Source organism: Gorilla gorilla, chromosome 19 (assembly GCF_029281585.2).
Source record: "Gorilla gorilla gorilla isolate KB3781 chromosome 19, NHGRI_mGorGor1-v2.1_pri, whole genome shotgun sequence".
NCBI lineage: Eukaryota > Metazoa > Chordata > Mammalia > Primates > Hominidae > Gorilla > Gorilla gorilla.
In genome coordinates this window covers 87,288,227-87,315,848 of record NC_073243.2, presented here as the reverse complement: position 1 = coordinate 87,315,848, position 27,622 = coordinate 87,288,227, and the positions used below count along the sequence as shown (strand labels likewise).

The following is a 27,622-nucleotide window of genomic DNA, read 5'->3' as shown; positions in this document are numbered from 1 at the left end:
CAGCTCAAGAAATATTTATTCTCAGTTTCATTCATTGTTTTTTCTTCTCTCGCTCTCTACCATACACATGTCTTAATGAGGGCTTGCCCCTGAAAATGGACCTAGTTCTTCTCTCACTACACTCACATTTTTTACATATTATCTAGTCCCATGACATTAAATACCATACAGAAGGTAATTACTGCTAAGAGGTTCCAATTTACAATTCAAAACTTCATGTATCTTACTCTTTCTAAAGTTGAAATCTGTTTTTTTCTCCCTAATGCTCTATCGCTTCAAATAAAAGCAGATTTATAGTCTCCAGTTGCTAAGGCCAAAATCTTCTTTGACTTAGGAGTCATCCTTAACAACACTCCCAAAAACTCCATATATAATACTCGAGAAATTTCTATTGTATCAACTTTAAAGCCAGAAGACAGAGTGAAAATTCTATTTTTTTAACTTTTATTTTAAGTTCAGAGGTACCTGTGCAGGTTTGTTATATAGGTAAACCCATGTCATGGGGGTTTGTTATACAGATTATTATATAGACTATATATAATTTTTGAGTTTTATAAAAGTATTCATTTTTATACAAGATATTTCCCTGTTAAATACCTTTTGTTTAACTATTTTTATTGGATTTAGATGGCAAAGTTATATTAACCATATAAAATCAGATAGGCAGTATCAACATGTTTTCCATTCTCTTAAATAATTTGTGTGAGATGGAATTATTGCTTTCATGAATGGTTAGAAGAATTTACTAAAGATATTCTATGATACCTTAGTTTTGTCATAGAAAAAAATGAGTTACTGGTTTGTTATACAGATTATTTCATCACCCAGGTATTAAGCCGAGTATCCATTAGTTAAAACTTAGTATAATATCAACCTTCTGCTAAGAATTCTACAGTATCTTCCCATGTAACATAGAGTAAAAGTCAGAATTTATATAAGACCCTACATATTAGTTTCCTATTCCTATTGTAAGAAATAACCACAAACCCAATGAATTAAAACAACACAAATTAATTTTCTTATAGCTGTGAAATGTCAGAAGTCTAAAACCAAGGAGATAATAGGGTTGCATTCCTTCTGGAAGCTTCAAAGGAGACTCTACTTCCTTGCCTTTTCCAGCTGTCTGCATTCTGTAGCTTGTGTCCCCTTCCTTCATCTCCAAAGTGCATCATTTCAACCTCTACTTCCATTGTCACATCTCTTTTTTCTAAAATTGACTCTCTTGCTTCACTCTTAACAGAGACCCATGAGTTATGTTGGGATCATTCATGTAATCCAGGATACTTGCTTCACATCAAGATCCTTAACTTGATCACATTTGCATAGTCTCTTCAGACATTTGAAGTGACATGCTCACAGTTGTGAGGATTAGGGTGTGGCCATCCTTGGGGGCCATTATTCAGTCTACCACACCCTGGGGATTCTGGGCACCCCCCAACCCATTACCTCTTTTCCTACCTCTTCTCCTACCACTTTCCTCTTGCTTCCTTTGCTTCAGCTACAGTTGACTCCTTGCTTTCCTCAAATATTCACCAGAACCTCTCAATTTAAAGCATTTGCAGTAATTATTTCTTCTTCATGAAAATAGTAACCCCTTGATAACTGCTGGTCTCATTCACTTCCTTCCAGTCCTTTGCTCAAATATCACCTTCTCCGTGAGGAAGCATTGATCAACATGACCTGTTCTGCCCTATTCCCAATATTCCTTATCTTGCTACATCTCTCCTTTTCTGATTGCACTTACATTTGTAACAACTATAAGAATAATATGTCTCACGTTTATTTTGAATTTCCTGTATTTCTCACTAAAAATGCAAGCTTCGTGAGGACAGGATGGTTGCCTTCCATGCAGTGATGTGACTGAGTGACCTAGAGATTGCCCAGAAAAATACTTGGTGCTCCACACCTGTTATGAATTTGTGAATGAAGCAATCCACAGGAAAACAATAGACATCCTGAAGAAACTATTGGTAAAACACTTGAAAAACTTCAATACGTGGTTATAATCATCCAGAAGAAGTGTCAAAGTAACCGAAACTTGAACTGTTTACTAAATTCTAGAACAGATAACCCAGGACGGAACCCTTAAAAATTGTGTTTATTTCATTATCTGCTTGGCTTTATTTTGGGTAACACAAAAAGTAAATGTTTTGATCTAAAAAAACTTAATTACAAAGATGGAAGATTACTGATATTGAGAAAAATGAGAATAAAAAAGATATTTTTAAAATTCTAAAAATAAGAAGTTAAGATGTTGACATCAAATAACAGGAACTCATTCACTGCTGGTGGAAGTTTTACTGGTTACAACTTAGGAAAGTACTATGACAACTTCTGAAAAGATTAAAGCTAGGTTCATACTATAGAACAGCAATTTTACTTCAGATTATATACTAATGTACATGAGTATCAGGATACACGTACAGAAATGATCGTAGGAGCATTGTTGGTAACAGTCAAAACTAGGGGAAGAGGCCACTCCATATACACATTGATATTGCATAACATATCCATTGATATGTGATCCATATTAATAGGATTGTACTGAATTCAAATACGTTTATGTAGAAAGATACGCTACACAACAATATTTGGCAAAAGAAAGACAAAAGATTATCTGTACTATGATTATGCTTAAATTTCAAAAATAGCCAAAATTCTAGTATTTTATTTAGAAATACCTATATAGATATTCAAACTATAAAGAAAAACAGACACTATTATCACAAAATAAAGTTTAATAGCACCTCTTGGAAGGAAAAATGGTGTTGCTATTAATACACCACAAAGAGGGATTCCTGGGGGCTAGAAATTTTCCATTTCCTGGCCTGGGAAGAGGACACATCTATTGATTTGTATTTATTTGTTAAAGTGTATACATGTTTTATGTAAATTGAAATACGCATTATTTAAAAAATTTTTAAAACATAAAGGTCAATTAATAAAGACAGACTGTGGATCAAAAAAAACACTACCATGTCAATAGAAAGATTGACAAAGGATCTGAACACATTTGCAAAATGCAAAATGCTTTAAACACATAGATGCTCATGCTCACTTAGCATGAACAATAAAATGTCACTCGTAAATCTTTTCACTTATAAAATAAAATAAATAAAAATGATAATGGTGATACAGTGATCTGCTACAGTTGTTCAAAAATAGTTACTTTCATAGTCATTGGTTTAAGTTGAAACAACCTCAATGGAGAGTAATATAAAATCCCTATCAAAGTTTAAAACTTTTCAAGACTATGCTTCAGCATTTCTACTTGTAGTCATATTTCCTCAAGATATAACTCTGTGTCAAAGAGCACCTGTCATATTGCTATATTAATTTTTTTAAAAAAAACTAAACGTCCTTTAAAAATGTTAAAACAATTACAGTGCACCCATTAGAAAGAATATTATTCAGCTACTCAAAAAGAGAAAAATGTCTTTATGTACTGTAATGCAGTGAGTCCCAGGTTACATTTTTTAGTAAAAAAAAAAAAAGCAGATTCCATTAACATCTCACATCTCATAAAGTACACTGCCATGTTTCCAAAAACAAGATAACACACGTCTTTACATGTTTCTCTTGGAATATATAACAAAAAACTGGAAATATATATTTTTTAAAGAAGAAAACTAGGGACATCTGAGGATCAAGATAAGAATCTTAGTTTTAACTGGATACCTTTTCTGTATAAAGTGCATGCATCATCAATTCCAAATACAAATTAAATAATAAACACATAATGGCTATGAAAATTAATTGGATTTTTCTGTGAAATAGTCAAAATAGCTCTATTACATATGCAATCTTAGTTTTGTACTTAACTAGAAAAAAAATCTGCTAATTTATTAATCAGTGCACTACTTAAAAATATAACTGTTTTGATGTGGTAATATATATTAATAAATGTAAGAATTTTTTTTTTTTTTTTGAGACGGAGTCTCACTTTGTTGCCCAGGCTGGAGTGCAGTGGTGCAGTCTCCACTCACTGCAATCTCCGCCTCCCGGCTTCAAGCAATTTTCTGCCTCAGCCTCCCGAATAGCTGGGATTACAGGCACGTGCCACCAAGCCCAGCTAATTTTTGTATTTTTAGTAGAGACGGGGTTTCCTCATCTTGGCCAGGCTGATCTTGAACTCCTGACCTTATGATCCACCTGCTTCGGCCCCCCAGAGTGCTGGGATTACAGGCGTGAGCCACCGTGCCCGGCCAAGAATATTCTTAATAATGGCGAATGAGGCATAATGTTGATTCTAATCCTGGAGTCATACGTTCAGGGTCAGAAGTCCATTTTTACAACTTTCTTGATTCTTACCACTAGAAAACTTAGACAATGAAGGCACATATTTTTTTCTTAATTATAAATGAAAGATAATTGGAACTACCTCATGAGGTTGTTGAAATCCTAAAATAATAAAATAAACTTTAAAGGTATCATTATCAGGCTACATCAAGTTTCAAAATATTATATATCTCATTTAACTGTACCCCCAAAATTTTATGTGATAGTAATTATACCAATATTTTCTTCCAGAAAAACGTTAAATACTGGTGATGAGAAAGGTCTTTTTAAAAACTGGTGATTTAAATTAGCATGTCTTTTTTTTCTGATTATGTATGATGGTGACTTTGAGCTTAATAGTTATATTTAATTACAATTTTTAACAAAAAGAGTGAGCTCACCTCATGTTGACGTTCACATCCTTTCTTTTCCTTTTGTGTGTGTGTGTGTGTGTGTGTGTGTGTGTGTGTGTGTGTGTGTGTGTGTGTGTGAGAGAGAGAGAGAGAGAGAGAGACAGAGTCTTGCTCTGTTGCCAGGCTGGAGTGCAGTGGCACAATCTCGGCTCACTACAACCTCCGCCTCCAGGGTTTACAGGATTCCCCTTCCTCAGCCCCCTGAGAAGCTGGGACTACAGGCACGTGCCACCACGTCTGGCTAATTTTTTGTATTTTAGTAGAGACGGGGTTTCACCATGTTGGCCAGGCTGGTCTCGATCTCCTGACCTAGTGATCCACCCGCCTTGGCCTCCGGAAGTGCTGGGATTACAGGTGTGAGCTACCGTGCCCGACCTCACATCCCTTTTTACTATCCACATCATAATATATCTTACCTTTCTAGTTGTCTAGTTGTTCATCATTTCAAATATAGCTTTTTTTTTTTTTTTCCCCTGATACAAGGTCTCACTCTGTCATCCAGGCTGGAGTGCAGTGGCATGATCATGGCTCACTGCAGCCTCAAACTCCGAGGCTCAGGTGATCTTTTCACCTCACCCTTTCTGGTAGCTGGGACTACAGGGACGTGCCACCATGCCTGGATAATTTTTTCTATTTTTAGTAGAGACAGTGTTTTGCCATGTTGCTCAGGCTGATCTCGAACTCCCAGTCTCAAGCAATCTTCGCTTCGGTCTCCCAAAGTGCTGGGATTGCAGGCGTGAGCCACTGCACCCGGCCCACTTAATTTTTAATCTTAATAATACGACTCTGAAAACCTAGCAAGTAGGCTTCTTCCAGTCTAACTCAAAGCCATCTTATTCTCATTTGCCCAGATTATTACAACTAGTCTCTCCTGGGTCCACACTGATCTCGAAATTGCTACATCTGTCTCTGTAATGAGTTTGTATCACTCAACAAGATCAGTCACCAATTCCTTGGAACGTTTTGCTTCTTTGGCCTCTAGAAGGGTCATAGTCTCCTTCCCTCCACCAACACACAAACATACTTTTTCTTTAAAACAACAACAACAACAACAACAACAACGGAGTTTAGCTTTTGTTACCCAGGCTGGAGTGCAGTAGCGCAATCTTGGCTCACTGCAACCTCTGCCTCCCAGGTTCAAGCAATTCTCCTGCCTCAGCCTCCCAAGTAGCTGGGATTACAAGCTCCTGCTACCACGCCCAGCTAATTTTTTGTATTTTTAGTAGAGACAGGGTTTCACCATATTGTCCAGGCTGGTCTCAAACTCCTGACTTCAGGTGATCCACCTGTCTCAGCCTCCCAAAGTGCCGGGATGACAGGCGTGAGCCACCACTCCCAGCCCAAACATACTTTTTCTTGGATTTTCTCTACATCTAGGAGTAAACATAATCAAAGGTCATTTCCTAGATTTTTGTTTTTTTCTCTTTATTGTGTCCCTTCAGAAGCTCAGTTATCACAGGGGCGGAAGCCTAGTCCTCTCATGATTCACAGTTCTGTCCCTCCTCTCTGCTAGACTCAGGAAAATCAAACAAAACTAGATTTGGTGCTAAGCCTATGATGCAGACTTGCAAATAGCGACAGAGGAGTGTCAAAGAAAATTGAAAAAGCTCAGTCGTCTTGCACTTTTTTTGGGGTGGTATTTGAAAATGACACCACTGAATGCTGAGAAATTTGATGATGTAAGTTAAGCTAAACTGCAGCCAAATTTAAATTCCTTTAGAAAATTTGATATAATAGTATACATTCTTACAGCTCAATTTCCTACTTGATAATATACCTCTAATCTTGGGCTAGGATTTAACATTTTAATTCAAAGTTCTACATTTAATAGCTTTATGTAATCTATAAATGCATAGTATATTTTTAAACATGAAGTTAGTGAGATAATTTTGCTAAAGGGGGAATCTGAAATTTACATTAAATTCCCTTTGCCTACTGTGGATTAGAGCTCTAAAGAGAGAAGCAAAGGTTTTAAGTTATAGTTTAACAAAGTTGCTGCTCCCCTCTCAATTTTAATCCACCTACATGAAAATTTACATGCTTTATTAACTCCTTTTTTTTTTTTTTTTTTTTTGAGACGGAGTTTAGCTCTTTTTGCCGAGGCTGGAGTGGTGCAATGGAGCAATCTCAACTCACTGCAACCTCCGCCTCCCGGGTTCAAGCGATTCTCCTGCCTCAGCCTCCCATGTAGCTGGAACTACAGGCATACACCACCATGCCCGGATAATTTTTTTGTACTTTTAGTAGAAACAAGGTTTCACCATGTTGGTCAGGCTGGTCTTGCACTCCTGACCTCAGGTGATCCACCCGCCTTGGCCTCCCAAAGTGCTGGGATTACAGGCGAGAGTCATCACATCCAGTCTATGTTAACTCTTAATTAAAATTACCAGGAGTCATGGAACACAGTTCAGTGATTAATAACAATAATAATAATAGTAAAACAATAAGATAGCCCATATTCTTTAATAAAATGGATGTAGACATTTAGCTATATGAAGTGACTAAGAATTTACCTTAGGAAACTAATTAAAGTGCTCCCTCCTATTCATGCTTTCATATGAAACAAGTGAGAATATGAATATATGAACATATGCCAATTATGAGACATTGATGAGCAAACACAATAACAAACATCCCTCTCTTTCATTTACTTTATAGAAAAAAGCATTATTCTTCAATACAATGGGTACAAAATTAAATTGCACATAATAATTATGTATTGTCTCCAAGAAAGAAAATGAGAGAGCTCTGGTAGATATTCATAATATCATATTAATAATAACCATGCTTCATTGCCCTTACATATGTACTTGTGTGCATTATGTGAATTATGCAAATACGAATTATTGATAAATTATATTGAGATATCTTCTGCAGAGCAAAATTTATGAGATTTAATACAGTTTTCATTTACCAAGATTTCTCTTGAGCTTTTACTAAAAATCACTGACTCCATTTTCATATAATCTTAATATTCTTGACTATATATTTTAAAAATTCTGTATGTGAAAAAATGATTGGCTAAATTATAGATATAAATGTTTTATTTTACTTTGAATATTTTGATGGAATAAAGTTTTTCAAATTTATGACAGAGAATTTTGAGTGCAAAATGTATGCATTCAGGATTTTCCTGAATACTTTGCTAAAATGATATAGTGAGATTTGAAGATGTATTTTCCCTACATAACTGCTAGCTAAAATATTATTGTATTGAGAGATACATACATTGTATGCGTTTTGAGAATTAAAAACAAAGAGGTGGTCTGCTCTGAAAATATTATCACAGTTTTCTGCAAGACATGCCTCTATAAATGCTTTTATTACTTCTTACTTGAAGTCCCCAGAGATTTTAATGTAGGTTTACATTTTGCATGTGTGTGTGATCTTTACATATTAGAGAAATAATGTCTATATTCATGCAAATGTCCACTCATCAGGAAGATATTTATAATCATTTAATCCAAAGGAGTCTCTGTCAATGTCTATCACATCAACCTGATTAATGTTTTCCAGAAATTTTTCTAAGTAAAATTTCCTAATGCATTTATCTCTTCATGTCTTATTCATTACATGGTTGCAATGGACATGGTTCAAATAAAAAATAACTGTGTCCCAATATCCCTGTATCCCCTACCCCATCTAACCACTAAAAGCAGGTTTATATTTAGTAAACAGTTGTTTTTTATGTAGGTCCTTTTGGTCATGTTTGGATAATTTTTTTAAATTACTTGGGAATGTTTAGTCTCAAGAACAGTCTCATTTCAGTTATGAAGTAGAGTGTTTTCTACATACTGAACTCTCATATAATGCAAAGATTTTCCACTTGTGCACTTGAGATTTATTTTAGCCTAGGAAGTTTGCAGTGGTGGAGGTCAGAACAGCTTCTCCTCCGACTTCATTCCAGCTACTCCTTCTCCAGCTGTGGCCAGTTGACATGACTGTGTCCATATTATCAAAAGTAAAAGGGACACAGTCTAATCTGGTGGACACAGTTGCTATTTCTGGGCTTTATTGATATTTAAATTTGAGTTAGTCTCTCATGGATCAGTTTCTACAGTTTCAGAGAGATCCTCTAGAAATTTTCAATTATAATTTCCTTATGAGGTATTTCACAGCAAAAATACATTCCCAAGGAATAAACAGATCAATAAAACAATAAAAACATGCTTTTTGAGTCTTCAATCTTAACATTTAGTAACATTGATTCGTACAGCAAAAACCCTCAAACTGTTTTATTTTCACTGTATTTACAAGTACTGCAGAAATAGAACATGGGAATATTTGTTGACTATTGTTTTGTTCTTGGTTTTGGAGTCTGTGCTATATCTGAAACAAAAGAGGCCCATAACTTGCTGTTATTCTTATTATTTGCTCTCTTTGAGCAGAGAGCTTATATTTTCCCCACTGTGTGCATAATACTGGAGTGGTACCTAGAAGGTCCTCCATATATTTACTGAAAGAAGGAATAAACACTTCATGCATAGTGGGTGTTTGGAGCCGACAAGTCTATAGAGAAGGATGACCACGAGGCTGGAGAAAAATATATGCTTTAAGACTGGACATAAACAGGAGGTCAGGAGATCTTGTTAGAAGTCTACCCTGTGGGAAACAAACAGTAATGGTAACTCTGAAGGGAAGAATATAATTGAGAGCATATTTAGAAGTATTGACAGCATATTTAGAAGTAAGAACCCATGAAGAAATAAAATTAGTACTGTTAGGAAAAGGCAAGAGAGATTTTACTATACTGACTTAGAATCAGATTTATGGTTGCCCCTTTATGTTACTGATTTTTTTTTTTTTGGTGTTTTGGGATTTTTCTCAATTTTTGGTTTTGATTAAAATCTGTTTTTAACATGCTTTTTACCACCTGAGACTAATTATAATATTAAATATAGACAAAGTTTGTGCAGTAAATATAGAATTAGTGATTTGCTTAGAACTGCATATTTGTTACAACTAAAAGTAAATTCAAGGCTCTACAGTTTAATATCATTATTTACCTTAGATTTGAAGGTATGGAAGCTGAAGAATTTGAAATTATCTGCTGAACGCAACTGGATTGAGCAATAGGAAAATGATTAGAAACTACATGTAAAAAGATATTAAACTAATAAAAAATAGGAGTTTATAATCGCAATGTTCCTTGAATTTAAATTTGGAAATTTTAAAATATTTATAGAAGGTTTCACTACGGAGGTAACATATTTCAAAAGTAGGTTCCTTGAAGTTCAACATGTGAAGCTCTTGCCTTGGAAGATAAAGAGAGGGGAGTGAGTATATAGGAAATACCTACATATTCCAATAAATTCCAGTATACAGGAAGATCCTTAAAGGTCAGTGTTATGATTAGATCATGGAAAAATGGAAAAAGAAAGCTCTTACACTAAATATATTTTTGTTTAGAATGTATCTAACAGAATGATTTACAGGAAAATGCTTCTATTTATGGCGATCTCAACAAATAAATGTTTTGAATTGAGCATGGTTGACTTTGTTTCTTACAAAACAAAAGGAGTGGTGGCAGTGACAATTAGCCAATGGGCTTTATTACTCTCCGTTCCCTTTCTCTCTCCTCCTCTTAATTTTTTTTTCTAAATGAGTTTTTAAATACACATATAATTTATATTTATAATGTAATATTATTAGAAGTGAGTACAATAATAGAAATTATTTAGTATCTATATATAGTATATATTATGTTAGTGTATTAGTGTATATAATACACTATAATCATGACCTTTGATTTCATGGATAAGAAAATGAAGGCCAAGAGAAGTTGATAAACCAAGGGGAGAGAAACAGTGGCAAAAACAATGTCACATTCTAGGTTTTCTGATTGACAGTTGTATGTTTTCTTAAGCTCCTCTCTACTTTAACCCAATGAGCAGTAATGGGATTTTCGTTTTGCTTTAACCACATAGCAGTAATGGGTTTCTATCTGAGAAATTATAGGCATCAATTCTTCCTAGGGTCTGGTTAGCTAATTGTTTAGGTATTAAAAAAATTTGTTCTTCTGCTCCACACAGGTGCTTTTTAGTCTTGTCCTCATCAAACCAGTGTAAGTCTCTCCATTGCCAGTGGGAGAGTGCTTTGTGAGCTCCCAAAATATTCCCCACTACAGAGAGATACCTGTCACTATGTTTCCATATGTCTAGTGATTGGAACACATATTACTCCGACATCAACCCAGAGGCATTGAAACACTTATCACCATGTCACATGTCTACTTTAAAGGATGTAAAAACCAGAATAATTTCTGAAAGAAAATATGACTGTGATAAATTCTTTATAAATAATGATGGAGAGAATATGTGGGGGATGTTAAGTTTCTTACACTTCATGAGGAAAATATATTTTAGCCTCAAGTTATATTTATTGTAATGTTTGTTTATTAAAATATCATATGTTAAACATTGCCTTTTTGTCATATCCTCATGTATATGTTTATCTCTTAAATAAGATTGTAATTGTATAAGTAATTAATGTAATACAAATAATAAGGCAATTAATACAATACTATAGTATAGACAAAAAATGTTAAAGCATCTATTTCACAGATTATGACATGAATAAACCACAGAAACTACAAAACTGATTGAAATGTGAGCTAAAATCTAGACACTCTGGCCATTAAAAGCAGACTCAGAGAAGTGTGAGAGTTACAACACCTAAATCATTTCTCTTAACTCTAGTAGTTCAGCACAGTCTACATGGAAAAGAACTGATGAACACAGTCATAAATTCCTTACACCAATACTCATTAAAGAGTTTTCTAATTTGTTTTCATAAAGCAGAGTAGGAAGCATAAAATTTGAGTTGTATATCAAGATGCATATATCTTAAGTTTACCAACTTAATTGTCTTCAGTGATTATAACTTCTAGACTAGTCTTCTCTGCCAAAGAGCCAAATGCCACCAGATGGCAGAGGGAATTCAATTTAATATGACTCAGGTTGATTCAGTCAGCTAAATAGTTATTAAGATCTACTCTAAGAGCTTAATACTCTCTTACTACTCTAAGAGATATGAAGTACAGTTCTTGATTTCAAGGTGTTGATATTTTATGAGATAAAAATAAAAAATAAATAAGAAGTAGCTTGACTATGAGAGTATATAAAGTAATGATAATTCAATTTACCAACATTTATTAGATCATCATAAAGTACTAGATGAAGGGAAATAGATGCAAACAAGCTAACTGCTATGTACAGGAAGAACCAAAGAAAACTATTTCTAGTTTCTACAGCCCAGATTTCAGTTATTATCTTTCTAAGCAGTTAGTTTCATAAACTAAAAGTTGTCTATGAGAGCAACCTTCACTCTCTATTCCCAGGCTTTAAATGAATAAGATCTATGAAAAGCCTGCTACTTTGTGCTTTCTGGTAAGATTCCTTTGGTTGCTGTTTCTTTTCCTTTTCTTTCTAGTCAACATGATATTTAACCTTTAATATCATCTTTCTCATTTTACCAGATATTTTAAAAGGTCTGAAATGAGTGCAATATGACAAAACATATCAGTGTTTTAAAATCACTGAAAATGTTGTCTCAAAAAAAGGGTTTTTAGAAGAAAAAACCTTTCACACAATTTTAATTATTTGAATGAAGATATTATAGTTAAGGTTAATGCAAGAATTGTCAAGGCAGTGATGTATGCATGATAATTGTGTAGTGTTAACATGTGATTTATGTTAGTCTACTTAATTTCCTTTTATTCCTTTGACATAGTCTCACAATCTATAAAAATAATAATATTGACTATTAAAATGAATTTTATCGTAAGCTCTCAAGTCAACTAAGGCATTATCTAACTTCAATTAGATTCAGATAGTGTCAAGAAAGAAAATTTGAACTGAATACAACATAGTGTGTAAAAGCATTCATTAGTACTTTTATGTTAAGCTTCTCATTTCATTTCCAACCACAACTAATTATCCTCACTAACTTTATAATTCTGTAGAATGAAAACTCTTCCTGTCCACCTTATATTGCAATAGCTAAACTATTTTTACTTGCTTTTCTTCCGATTCGTTTTTCTTTATACAAATGCACCCATAGTGTGACCTAAGAAAAATAAATAACATTCATACCTAGAATAAATTTTCTTAAAATAAGCAACATTTTTGTCCTTGAATCATATTTTGATGACATTTGCTTTCTCATTCTGTAGATTAAACAACTTTGAAATGTTTTTGCTTCCTCACTGAACTCAATAGCAATGTGAAATATATATATATACACACATATGTATTGTCATTTAAATGACTGTATTTACATATAGGTTTCTCACTATCATTGCTTTCTAACCATAAATTCTAAAATTGCAGTTTTGAGTACCTCTTTAATCCATAAGTTATTGGGCAGAATTAATTCTAATAAATAAATTTATGCATTTATCATTTTATATTCATTCCACAGTTTTTATCAAATTAGAATTCGTGTTCCATAAACAAAAATGCTTTAGGGAGATTTAAAGAGTCAGATTTATAAAAATGATGGTTTGATGACCTTCAAATTTTCATCAGTAAAATATATAAAGAGCAAATATAAACACATGCCATTTTAACACAAGCTTACCTTGCCTACGTACTGATAATCAGATCCTGTATATTCTTCAAGTAAGAAAAATTGATTCCACATCCAACCACGTTTTTGACGATGGAGAATTTTGCCATCACTCCTCGGTACACGTGAACTTAAAATTCTTTGCTGTGGCACAGGCGTCCTTCTGAACATTATTTCTGGAGAGCAGAAATGTGGCAGGCATACCCAGAATAGAAACAGTAGCAAAAATTGATGTATTGTCATAGTTCACTTCTTGACAAATCCCAGTGTAGATGAAGAGAAGTGGTCCTATTTTACCCAGTTGATTTTACTGTGTTTCAACTGGTTTCCAACATTTCATCAATGTTTTGTTCATGTTTCCCAAAGCTTCAAACAAACAAACAAACAAAAAAAGTTAGTTGACAACATTATCATTATTACTTTTCATTTAAAATTTAAAGCGACGATAGTTTATTAATAACAACCAAAACATTCATTTTCTTTATTTTTCATACAATAACGAATAGTTTTGAGAAATATTACGTGTCTAGCAATATGGCTACAATGTACAAAAATATAATTGTAAATGTTTATTTCCACCAAATTCTAAAGAAAGGACATTATTAGGCTTTTTTTTTTTCTTTTGGCACTTTAACAGTTTTTAGTAATTACATTGCTATATACACAGGAGATATAGTTCATTCTGCATGTCAATTTTTTCAGAGTAATTTAATGCAAATTATAATTTTGAAAACAAAACTGATTTAAATAACCTACAGGAATCATGCCTTCTGTTGTGCAATTTTATATTTTAATGTTTTTAAACAGCAGCATAATTTCTTCAAATTCAATCCTACTCAGAGGTAAAAGTAAAGGCACAAACAAAACAAAACAAAACAAAACAAATGAGAAAACTAGGAATGCCTTCCTTTGAAGTGCTCTCCTCTCTTCCCTGTTAGGTTAGCCTGGGGAACACCTAGAGTTTCCTTGAGTAGAAAGTAATCACTACTACAGTGAACCAATTTGTAATATAATTAAATCTAGCAGATAATCTGCTTCTAACTACCTCTACTGCCTGGTCCAGAACTCCACTATACCCCAGGCTGACTATGGTAACAGCCTACTGACTGTTCTCTACACCTTCCGTGCCACTATTTTCTCAACAAAATTTCCTTAGAAATCCATTAAAATTTAAGTCAGATCATGTCATTTTTTTTTTCACAAAACACTCCAGTGGTTTCTTATCCCACTGTGATAGAAACCAAAATCTGTCCAATAACACCGCACTCAATTTCATCACTGCTGGCCACCTCTCTGACCATGTTTCACTTTAACCCTCCACCACATCCCCCTAAACTGACTCTTCTCCAGCCACAGGGTCCTTCTTGCTTCACCATGCAATACATTTTACATGCTCCCTTCCTTAACCAGCAACTTCCTACTTGTTCTCTGTGCCTAGAATGATTTTCCTGTAGATGTTCACCTAGCTAGATCCTCTGTTTCTTTCAGGTCTTTCTTTAAAACCCCCTGACATTTCATATATTCCAGTATATTCCATGTATTTTATTTATTTATTTATTTATTGTGTACATATTCTGTTTTTCTTCTACAATCCCATGTAGGAAGATAATTTTACTCTTTTCTTCATTACTGTATCACAGTGCATAAAAAAGAATCTTGTCTATAATAGATGTTCAATAAACAGTTTGAATGTATGAGTAAATGAATGAATGAATTGCAAGTCAGTGCAAATATTTGACTACCATTACCTGCTATATGTTTTTGTGCCCAAGCATTTATGTATAGAGATATATGTTTTTGAATTACAGTAATTTTTATATTATTCTTCACTTATATTATTGTGAATATACTTATTTTGTTTTGTGTGTGTGTGTGTGTCGATTGTCTTTTGTTTCCTAATATGTATGGATTTTATTTCAGGATATAATAAAGTATGTGTTATAAAAAGTGATTTGAGAACCAAAAGGATTGAGTTTCACTTCCCTAATATGGCAATGCATTATAAGTACTCCTGCTTTTACATTTATGCTTACATCCACAGTAATTTGTTAGCAATCTCTTTACTTTTTGTTTCATTATTAAGAAGATTTAAAAGTTAATATAAATGTTTCAAAGAAATAAGATTAATAGTGAAGCAGTGCCTCCCTTGAGTGTATTAAATGACAGTGGAGTCGTCCACAATGCCTGAAGACGTACAGCATGATAGATGGAAATTGTATTTCAATATGTCATGTAATACTCTACTTGGAGTTTAGAAATTATCTGATGCATAAAATGGTCTTACATCACAAAGCACTGAAACTCAAATTGATTGGATTCTAAGTAATAGGAACATTTACGAAAATAGTGGCTTTTATATGTATTAGGATGTGCCAGACGGTATTCTCCAGAAATGTACACTATTCCCAAGAGGCAGGGGAGAGTTTGTGTAAGTGAGGGTTTCTGCTTTCTTCTACAAAAGCTTTAAAACTTATTGAAGAAAACAGTCATTCTCATTTCATCTCTTTTTACATTTTAAAAAATTGTCAGCAATTCTATGATGCATTGGTGATCATTTTCAATACAGTTATAACCTTCCCTAGTGTGAAAAGCCTACTCACCAATGTTTTGGAAAAGAGTAGGTGGGGACTATAGCTATAAAAGTTGCTATTGAATAATTGGACCCCACATGCATGAGATCATTTCCTTTGTTATTGTTCTAGTTTCAATTATTTAATGATAAATGTCCTGAAGAATCCCCAGTAAAATGCATTATTTAATACTGATGCAAGATAATTAGAAAGTATATAAAATACATTTTACATAAAGACTACAGTATTTGACAAAAACATTTCAAACAATGACACGGTTAAATAAAAATAGAAAATTATATGAAACAAATCTAACATTTAATTTCTCTGCAGTTAGTTCTTCCTAGTTATGTTCTAAGTAACTAGGAGCCTACATATTAGACATTTCAAAACATTGTGACTTTAGTATAAATATCACTAATAATCATCCTTCCAGTAACCTAACCCAAATTACAGAATATCGTTGGCATTTCCATTTAGTCAAGTGTACCTTTTACATGGTCAGTCAATGCATTGCACTGCTGCTTTTTCCACCCTATGGCTCTCAGCTGTCTTTTTTTTTTTTGTCAGTGTGTCATCACACTATTTTAAACGATTATCATTTCATGCAAACAGCATACAATAACTACTAACGGCCGTTTTCCTTAACCTCAATCTTTCTTATTTAAAATATATCCTACAGGGTGTTAGCTAAATTAATTTTCTGAAGCTCACTTCTCCAAGGCTCAAATCAATTAAAATTTTTGAACATGTCTACCACTGGGAAGATTAACATCAAAACTTTATATTTCATTTCAATATCTGAAACCAGATAATTTTTAAAACATCATTTTGCAATACTTCTAGTTGTTTTAATTTCAACCCTGATATGTAACTTCTTATATGTATAAACTATCTCCCCACTAATATACAATTCTGAATAATATCCAGGTGATTAGAAACGTATTGAATTTTCCTCAATAGTAAAAAGTGGTATATACAGATGTATCAGTATATGTCTCTTTAATTAACTGATATATTTATAAAAGCCTCTCTAAATATGTTGGACTATTTATGATGAGAAATAAAAGCTAAATTTTAGGATATAAAAATATTACATAAGGGAGCTGTTGTGCTTGCTTGAAATTATTAACAGAATTATAATGAAAAGGAATCAGGTGGGTTGAAACTATTATTAAACTACCTCTCTGACTAAGAATGCTAAAATTAATGAAATTCTATAATTTCAGTTCCAGTTAATTTTATTTTTGGAAAATATTTTCAAAACTACATCTTTATTTTAATATCAAAAATAATTTAATATAAATATCCTATGAACTTTAAGAATTATTAAAACATCCTTCAGCCATTCTGCAATCCCATATTTCCTTTAGACCAGTGCTCCTCCAATTTTAATATATATTCACAACTCCTGGGTCACTTGTTAAATATCTATGTTCTCATTCAGTGGGTCTGGTGTGGGGCATAAGATGCAACATTTCTAATATGTTCACCTATAATGCCAATGCAGGTGGACCACGTGCTTTGACTGGCAAAGCTGTAGACCTCCCTCAAACCTAAAATCAACCTCAGAGTGTTTTTATAACTTTTTCCTATTTAGTGCTTCAGCCCCCAGATACGTAGCCTACTACAATGAGGGGAATATAAGCTATATGGCGACCGCAGTCAGAAGATCAAAACATTATTTCTAAATACTCTAAGGCCTTTTTCCATGTTTTTTTAACCAGAAGAGTTTGTTTGCTTCAAGCTACAGTAGATAGGATAGCAATTTTTCTCTTAATCATGCTGTAAACTATGTTTTCCTTTATATGTTCATTTTAAAGCATTTGTCTCACTGGGTCTCATTTCATTTTTACAATTACAGGACTTTCATTATTCTTCTGAAATACTTATCACAAATATTATTTTCTCTATAACCTGTTAATTTTATTATATAGGCAGCCAAGAACAGCAGATCACAGAATATAATATAATGGGCATTTTGGCACATCTCAATTACTAATTAAGTCTCCACACATCACAGATAATCAATTAAGCTACAATCTATTCTTGGCTAATAAAAGGAATTAGTCCTTCTTCAGTCAATTTATTAGGTTGATTAGGATCCTAATGTACCAGCTTTTAAAAATATATATATTATTTATAAGAGTAATCGAAAATGCTAAATATTATAGATATAAAAGTCCCTAGAGATGGACAATTTTAATCCTTTTAAAGTTTCATAGACCAAATACAGTCTAATAACATTTCAACACTGAAAAATAAAGGAAAATTTTTCAGATGTGTTTATACAATTAAAATGAGTCAGTGCATACTAAATGCATACTAAATACTTCCTTTTTATTCAGCTGATACCATTTTATGCATCTAGTCTAAAGCACCATGTGAGATAATTGAATCAAAGCATTACACTAAGGACTCAAATAATATGAGCCCATATGCTTGATCATATTATCCAAGAGTTCATTACACATTACCTACTGTGCTCTATTGTCATAGAAAATGTATAATTCTACATTGAATATTTATCACTCTATTTTAAGTATTCTGCATATGTATTTCTATTTAGACTGTAAGTTTGAGGCAGAGTTTTATGTCTTCCATGCAAAGCTAGCAATATAGAGAATAATGCAAAGTGTTAAACAAGTATTTTTAAATTGGATTGAATATTATAATTATTTGTAAAACATTTCAATACGAAAGAAACTTGCTTTGTTTTTCCTAAAAAAAAAAAAAAAAAGGTGAAGGACCATTTTATGCCTATATCTTATTTGTATTTAACATGACAGAACTCACATAAGACATTAACCAAAAAGGCAATCAATATATCACTGTTCAATGAAATATACAACACAAAGGTTTGGTAGTCTTAGATAAGTTATCAACCATTGCTAGGATTGTTATCAATGCAGAAAGAATCCCAAGAAGCTCTGGTCCTTGCTATTCCTTTCAGACTAAAATTCTCTCCTTCAAGCAAAACCGTTTGAAATTAGTTTTATTCTCTAGGAATGTGACCTGCACACAAACTGGTGATACACCTCTCCAGCTATACTACGTGCTAACATCTTTATGTGATAATTTGCAAAACCAGATATCAACCATATAAATTTGGGGTCAGTGGGTAGATAAAACATATGGCAGGGATAAAGAGGATTGTTAAATGAGGCACATAACTTCATGTGGCCATTATCTCTAAGATCCCTGCTAATAGGCTAAAGAATAGCATCCAAGAGTTCTTGCTACTCTCTGAGCAACCTTTTTAACTCAGCAGCAAATGTGACAGTCCCAAATGTAACTTGATCCACAAGCAAGTTAGCAGTGTTAATACAGATGTGACATTGCACCTGCTGCCTCCTGAAAGTCTCATTTTACTGTAGCTAGGATTTATTTCATTATGTGGAGAATGGTAGCAAGAATGCTCTGAGGGTTACTTAAAGATGTTCGTATAAAAGCCATCTGGTACCCAGTTTTCTTTGATCCAGGACTTGAACTGCTTCTGTAAAACAATGAGTGAAGAGATAGGAAGAGAGAGTTTGGGAGATTATTAGGATTTCCTTCCCAAGATGGTTTGTCATTGTTCACTTAATTCATTATTATTAGGACATCAAGAAAAAGAGCCACAGCTTGGAGAAAGAATCCATTAAAGATTATTTTTCTTCTAAGTTACTTCTAAGAAAACCATTTGTGCATGTACTAATGAATGGTGTGTAAACTAACTTACTATGCACTTTAGTGTGTTCAACTATGAGAATGTGTAGAACATGCATCAGACTGGCATAAACTGTTCTGCAAAATACGTTTCTGCTGTTATACCTGAAGGTGCAAAAATATACATGACACTCACTTGTGAAAAGCAATCAAAAGTATAAACATGGAGATATAAGATTGGCCATTAAAAATCTACTTAAACGCATAAATATAGATCTTTACGCAAGGATAAGCACAGGAATCATAAGACAAATCTTTGTGGCATGTATTTGTGAGATAGTCAAGGTTAAGAATAAGAAGCAGAAAAAACTTATCAGCACTAACTTTTGACTCTAATTATGGTTTAATATTTGCACAATACTAAAAACCCACTTTTAGATGGCCCGTCTTATCTCTATGTGTAGTCCCATTTTATAAAAAAAGGATTATCTCCTAAATTATGCATGTGTAGCTGAAATATAAAATTGGAATAATGTTCCATTAGTTAAATTTCATTTTCCTGAGGGCAGAAAGGGGCCAGATTGTAATTAATTCTTTATTTTTTAAAATGCCTGACTCAATTCTAAATTGTACTTACATTGTAGTTTTCAACTTACCAAAAAAGACAATACAAGACTTATTCCTCATTTTCTAATATCCATTTTTTGATTCTTAAAGGGATCAATCCCAAAATATAGAATATAGAATCTGAAATGTGTTATTAGTTGTGTAAATCCTTCAATTATTGAGCTATAATACAGTGAGCACCTCAGTGAACCAGTTATTGAAGAAATCATTGTGTTTTTTTCTTCACATCTCAACAGAGCATGTTTGGAATTTTCTTTCTATAAATAGGGTCTTTGATGCTGAGAATTATTCCTTCAGCAATGTCTATGGAGCTCTACCTCAATGGAGCCATGAATTCTGTTGTGTGGAATCTGTAAAATGTAAACAACATTGAAATGGTTCTCACAATCCAAGAATTAACAATGGGAATCCATGAAAAGAGCACCTAATCCAAACACGGGTGGTCTGAGAAATCTTTTTGGAGGAAACCACATCCTACCTGGCACAAATGAAAGAGCAGAGCGTCAGTGTGCGTGCGTGCGTGTGTGTGTGTGTATGTGTGTGTGTGTTCTGTACATGCATGCAGATGTACGCGTTTGCAAACAAGGACAGGAGTTAAAATGAGTTGTGGCAACACAATAGAGAGAAACTGCATTTCATGAATTGACATAATGGATCATAGGTATGCAATGGGTTATAAAAAAAGGAAAGAATGTGCAAAGCTCAGGGGGAAAAAGAAATATATACATTAAGGAGATAAAATTATTTTGCATGACACTTCTAAGGTGACTAAGTTCAAAAACAGATTTAGGTCTAGGTCTGATACAATGTGGAGTTCAAAGCAGCTAATCCTTTAGCCACAATTTTTTCTACTGTAGACAGTGTTGGGTTATGTCTTTGATGGGCCCTAGGCAGTTTGTATATGTGGCTTTTTTTTTCTTAAAAAAATAAAAGAAGAAAGAAAATACATTTTACAACTGCATTTAAGCAAAGAGCCATATATTAATATTATATGTTAGAGAATTTTCTTTCATCTAAAAGTTCAGTTTTTTATTTTAAAATAAATTAAATCATTTTCATGGGCCTCCAAAAGTATCATGGGCACTCAGCTGGGTGCCTACTGGGCTTAATGGAAAAGTCAACCATGTCCTTAGCAGCAAACATATCATCATGGACTTTTGTATCCAGCTTCGGAAATCAAATTTTTCTCCCATGGGTTAATATGACAGATAAGGAAACAGTTTAAGAGTAATGTTATGTGATTTGCTCAGTCTCAAACAGTTAGTGTCATAACCAGAAATATAACTTGGGTCACCAGATTCCCTTTACACTGTTCTGAAATCTCCTACATAATTTAGTAATGAATAGATGTTACTATGATTAAAATTTACATGCTAATGCCCTTATCTAGGAGACATCCCAGCTAGCTTCCAGTTTGCTGAACACAGATAAGACAGACCCACTGGGAGTTGGAAGCGTATGAACTACAGACCATGAATGTACTTAGACACACAAAATAAGGGTCCAAGAAAAGAATACTAGTTCAAAACATTTAAAAATGTGTGGGATATCTAAATTCCACAGATTGCTTTGATTGCAAACATATCATTGATATGTTGAATTTTAAGTATAAATTTGCTATTCAAATGCCCTGGAGAATAAAGATTCAATAGCTATTTTTTTTTCTTTTTTAAGAATTGTGCCGGTGGAAGGAAAGCTTGAATGGGTTAAAGTCATAAATTAGTTGATAAAAAGATATTTTAAAAATTACCTTTAAAAGTGTGGACACATTAAGTGGTTTCTTCTCCAACACTCATTAAATTCACACCCTGACCCTAACCCTACCATTATCATCCCCTGCTACTACTCTTGTAATTCCAACTAAATCACAGTTTGCAGTTTTTCATGCAGAAGGTTTTATGACTGCCCACTTTAACAAATTTTGGTTTTTGTGTATGTATGTCTGACTTTTTTTGTAGTGCACACTAATGGTGAAATCATTACTTTTAAATATGTTTAACCATTAGAAAGTATTAGAGTTTATAAGTCTGATTCAGTGAATAATTTGGTGCACAAATCCAGTATAATACTAAACTAATCACTACAACAAAAATTCACACTTATTAAAGGCAGTGAAATTTGTAAGCTTTCAGACATAACAAGAGATTATGCATTAGTCCTTGCACCAATTATATATTTGATCTATATTCAGTCACAATTACTGTGGGAACCAGAGAGATTTATCATTTCAGCAAGTATTTAGTGGGCTAAGATCACTGCCAGAAACAAAGCAGTACATCTACATTCTGGACCATTAAGCCACAATCTGTAAACTGCCATTCATTCAGTTTAATTGCAAAATAGTATGTCAAGCAGAGTGCTGATCAGCATTTCCGGTCTTCCTTGAATAGCTGGTATACTTTTTGTGTATATCCGCTCTGTGTTTAAATGATATTTCCTGAATTTGTGCATGGTGATACTTACTACACGATGTTACAGCACTTTTTACCTATTTCCCCAATTAGACATTCCGCAACTTGGGAAAATGTATTATTGCATTGCATTGCATGTGTGTGTATATGTGTATATGTGTATGTTCCCTTAATGACCTTTAACGGACTGAGTTAATCAAAGAAAAAATTTCTTTTTGAGTTTATTTTAACTTACTCTCCTGTCTCCTACCACAATCTAGGAATATGCAGTAGTAGATGCTAGAGATAAGAAGATGGGAAAGAGATTAAGGAAAAAATAGTTTATTTAGATTGAGTCTTCTCACTTTCTTACTCTCCTAACTCAGCTATGGAATAAAAATATGGAGTCATAAGGGAAGAATATGTCTCAAGGCCTAATTTTCTAGAATACATGCTTCCTGAATACATTCACTATCCTGATTTCTTTTCTAAAATGTTTATTCACCCTTTTCAAGACAATCTATTGATCATTTTAATAATTTTTCTTGGGATTACAGTGGCTTTGTCTGATAATGAAACTCTAAAAACTAGAAGATTTCAATTTTTTAAATAAGAGGAATCAGACAGCCACTAGGGTAGAAGTAAAACAGCTGTGATATATCAAGAGGAACAAAGAACACAACACGATAAGGAAGTACAAGTCTCTGTATAACTACCGGTGTCAGTTTCTGCCTTCATCAGCTTTAGTTGTAAAGACCATTCAATTCAATCTGCACATTTTCTCTTTGGAGTCTAACACAATCCAAACAGGTACTATATATGTAGAATATAAAGAATAAAAAACACTTCCCAACACATTTTATGTATGTATCATTACTCTCACACCAAAACGATAAAACATTACAAAGAGGAGAAAATCAACAACAAAACAAAATTGAAAAACAACCTTTGTGAAGACAGATACACAAATCTTCACCAAAATATTAGCAAGTGGAAGCAATATGTAAAACATATAATACATCATGACTTCACCTTAGTATAATGTTGGCTCAACATTCAAATGCCAATCATTGTTGTAACTGTCATATCAACAGATTTTTTTTAAAACTATGACCATTTCAATAGATGAAGAAAAGACATTAGACAAAATCTGACATCCTTCATGATAAAAATTCTCCATAAAGTATGACTGAAACTAACTTCCTCAAGTCTTATATAGCAGACCCATAAAATCCTACAACTAGCATACTTGCTGGAAAAAAAAAAAATGCTAACATTTCCCCCGTATATTCCGGAACAAAGTGTAGATAAGATACCTACTTTTACCACTTGTATTCAACTTTAAACTGGTTGTCCTAGCCAAAGCAGTGAGGCAAAGAAAAAAGAAATGGAAATCACACATATTGAAAAGGAAAAAATAAAACTGTGTCTATTTGCAAATGGCATGATCCTGAACATGGAACATCCCAGAGAAGTTACATTAAAAGCTACTAATCTAATCAATGAGTCCAGTAAGTTGACAGGAATATACGATCAAACAAAACAATTAAAGGTTTACATAAAAACAATTAATACTTCTAGATTGAAATAAAAATAAAAATTAAAAATGTCTGGCATGTGGCTCACTCCTGTATTCGAAACCCTTTGGGAGGCAGAGGCAGGAGGACTACTTGAGGCCAGGAGTTCAAGACCAGCCTGTGCAACGTAGTGAGACCCCAGATCTACAAAAAAATTTAAAAATTAGCCACATGTAGTGGCACATGCCTGTAGTAGCTACTCTGGAGACTGATGTGGGAGGATTGCTTGAGCCCAGAAGTTCACAACTGCAGTGAGCTATAATCATGTAATTGCCCTCCAGCCTGGGTGACGAAGCAAAATTCTGTCTCTAAAAATACAATACAATAAAAAAAATTTACCAATGTGCAATAAAATTGGGTAGAAATTAAACAAAATATACGCAAGATCACTATGCTGAAACTTTTGTGTTTTGTAATTGGTAAAGATTTCTTTGAGATGATACCTAAATCATGATACATAAAAGAAAAAAACTGACAAATTGCATTTGATGAAAATTAAAAGCAAAAGTCTCTTCAAAGACACAATAAAATGAAAGATAAGTTAGAAACTCTTGGCTGGGCATGATGGCTCACACCTGTAATCCCAGCACTTTGGGAGGCTGAGGCTGGCAGATCACCTGAGGTCAGGAGTTCAAGACCAGCCTAACCAACATGGTGAAACCCCATATCTACCAAAAAATACAAAAATTAGCTGGGCGTGGTGGCAGGTGCCTTAATCCCAGCTACTTGGGAGGCAGGGGCAGAAGAATCGTTTGAAGCCGGGAGGCGGAGGTTGCAGTGAGCCGAGGTCAAGCCATTGCAGTCAAACCTGGGGAACAAGAGTGAGATGTCTCTCAAAAAAAAAAAAAAAAAAAAAAAAAAAAACAAAAACAAAAAAAAACAAAAAAAAAAAAGAAAGTCAAAAACTCTTAGAAAATAACTGAAAATGTGTCTCTGATAAAGCCTTTTTTCGTACTGTATAAAGAATTGCCAAATCTCCATAAATGAAAACAAATAACCCAATTGAAAACAGGTGAAGAACTTGAACAGACATCTTTAGCAAAGAAAATATATAGATGTAAAATAAGCATATAAAGACTTGCTCAACATCATTCATCCGTATGGAACAAAAATTTGAAAATGAAGACCGCAATGCACATCATTACATTAAATCAAAATAGCTAAAATAACATTTTAAGAAGACATTACCAAGTGTTGGGAAGGATATAGAGCAGGGATATAGTACAGGCCTATGACCTGTTAGGGACCGGGCCACACAGCAGGAGGTGAGGAGCCTGTGACCAAGCATTAGCACCTGAGTTGCACCTCCTGTCAGATCCAATCAGCAGTAGAGGGCAGGGGGGATTAGCTTCCCATAGGAGTAGGAACTTTATTATGAACTGCACATGCAAGGGATCTAGTTTGCACACTCCTTATGAGAATCTCATGGCTGACTGCCTGACAATCTGAGGTGGAACAGTCATCCTGAAATGATTCCCCCAACACCTCCTCCCATCCATAGAAAAACTGTCTTCCATGAAGTGGGTCGTTGGCACCAAAGAGGTTGGAGACCACTGATATAGAGTAATTGAAACTTCTATACCTTGCTGGTGGGAATGCAAAATATCATAGACACTTTAGAAAACAAATTTGTGGTTTTTAAGATGTTACATATGTACTAATCATTTGATACATTATTCCTACCCTAGGTACTTGTTGAGGAAAAATAAGAAAATTTGTTCACATAAAACTTTTTACAAATGATTATATCTTCTTTATTTATAATCATCAATTGGGAACAACCCAAATGTCCTCAAATGGGTGAATGGGTAAACAAACTTTGGTGCATCCATACAATGACATACTACTTACTAATGTAATGGAATGAACAATTGACACATGGATGAATCTCAAATGCTTTATGCTAAATAGAATAAGCCAGCCTCAAAATCATATACAATGTATGATTTTATTTATATGGCATTCTTGCAAAAGCAAAAGTATAGGGATACAAGAGAGATCGGTGATGGTTAATGTCTAGTCACCACAAAGTGACAAGAGGTAACTCCCTGGGGAGATGGAAATGTTCTCCATGTTGACTACAGTGATAGTTATAAAACTGTAGGCATTTATCAAAATTCATAGAACTTTACCCTAGAAAGGATGAATTTTACTATCTGTAAATTTTACTTCCCTGCAAATAGCCCAAAGTTGCATGAAATGATGCTCAGCATCACTAATCAGGGAAATGCAAATCAAAATCACAATGAGCTATCATCTAACACCTGCTAAGATGACTATTACAGGCCTGGCGCAGTGGCTCACACCTGTAATCCCAGCACTTTGGGAGGTCAAGGTGGATGGATCACTTGAGGTCAGGAGTTCGAGACCAGCCTGGCCAACAAGGTGAAAGCTCGTCTCTACTAAAAATACAAAAATTAGCCAGGCATGGTGGCATGTCCCTGTAATCCCAGCTACTTGAGAGGCTGAGGCAGGAGAATCGCTTCAACCTGGGAGATGGAGGTTGCAGTGAGCCGAGATCACACCACTGCACTCCAGCCTGGGTGACAGAATGAGACTCTGCCTCCAAAAACAAAAAACAAACAAACAAAAAAGATGGCTTTTATTTAAAAGGATGAACGCAATGGATAAAAAAGATTTTTACCTTCATCGTATTTTTGTTATCAAATATTATTTTAATAATTGAAAACGTTTAAACGTTTAAGAGTATGTAATTTTATGAATTACACAGGAAGCAAAACTTACTACATATCCATTATATATCTAAATATGCAGCATCCAGAAAAAAGCATTCATTTAAAAATGTTACTTAGATCAATGGTTTCTTTATTCTACTCTGAGACATTGGCGTTTCAAATAAAAAGATGCCCTAAATTGAATGTTCCATTTTGTTTCCTGTTATTCTTTGATTCTAGCTAGTTATCAGTTGTCAAAACAACAGACTAAGCCTAACACCTAACAGCATGTCAAATATATATTTTTTTAATCTCTATAACCTCATCAGAACTTTATTTCCTCAGCTTGGCCTGGACACCCTCAGCTTCAGCAAACAGGGAGTCAGTGCAACAGTGCATAAAATATGAGGGCTCTGAAAGCCTGGGCCTGCTTAGGGGAGTGTGTAATTCAATAAAGTGTTCATTGATGTCAGCACACGGGCTCATCAGACTCATGTTGATGCCGATGCCTGCAGCACAGAGACTCCTAGTCCTAATTAGATGACTGAAGTAAGATTACATTTTCCCTTGGAGACAGGCACAAGGGTGGGAGAGTTACTCTCAAAGGGATTTAGATTTACAAGTATATGATGGAACAGAACAAAAATAGGGAAAGGCACACTTTAGGGAAACCAACGAGGGAAATGAACTTAACAGAGTCGCATTATTTATAAGAAGGAAAGTTAAAAAAAACCATCGTCAGGTGTCTGTTGTTCCTACTTTATTCACACAGAAAGCCTGACATAAATTATAAATAAGGAAAAATATTTTTATGACTTATACACTAAGCTTACAACAATCCCTGGTAAATCCCAGAGAAATTTTAGCAATATGACT

General features: G+C 33.9%; 1 protein-coding gene across 2 annotated transcripts in view; it reads right to left on the bottom strand.

The window, feature by feature from the left end:
* The window catches only part of LOC101134111 (cadherin-10), a 162,331-nt gene that overhangs the window by 96,189 nt on the left and 38,520 nt on the right, over positions 1-27,622 (bottom strand). For both annotated transcript variants that reach the window (XM_019012927.4, XM_019012928.4), the window contains exon 2: positions 13,272-13,625. In XM_019012927.4, the coding sequence (XP_018868472.3) occupies positions 13,272-13,502 (231 nt within the window). In that variant the 5' untranslated portion in view covers positions 13,503-13,625. The remainder of the gene's footprint in view (positions 1-13,271; positions 13,626-27,622) is intronic.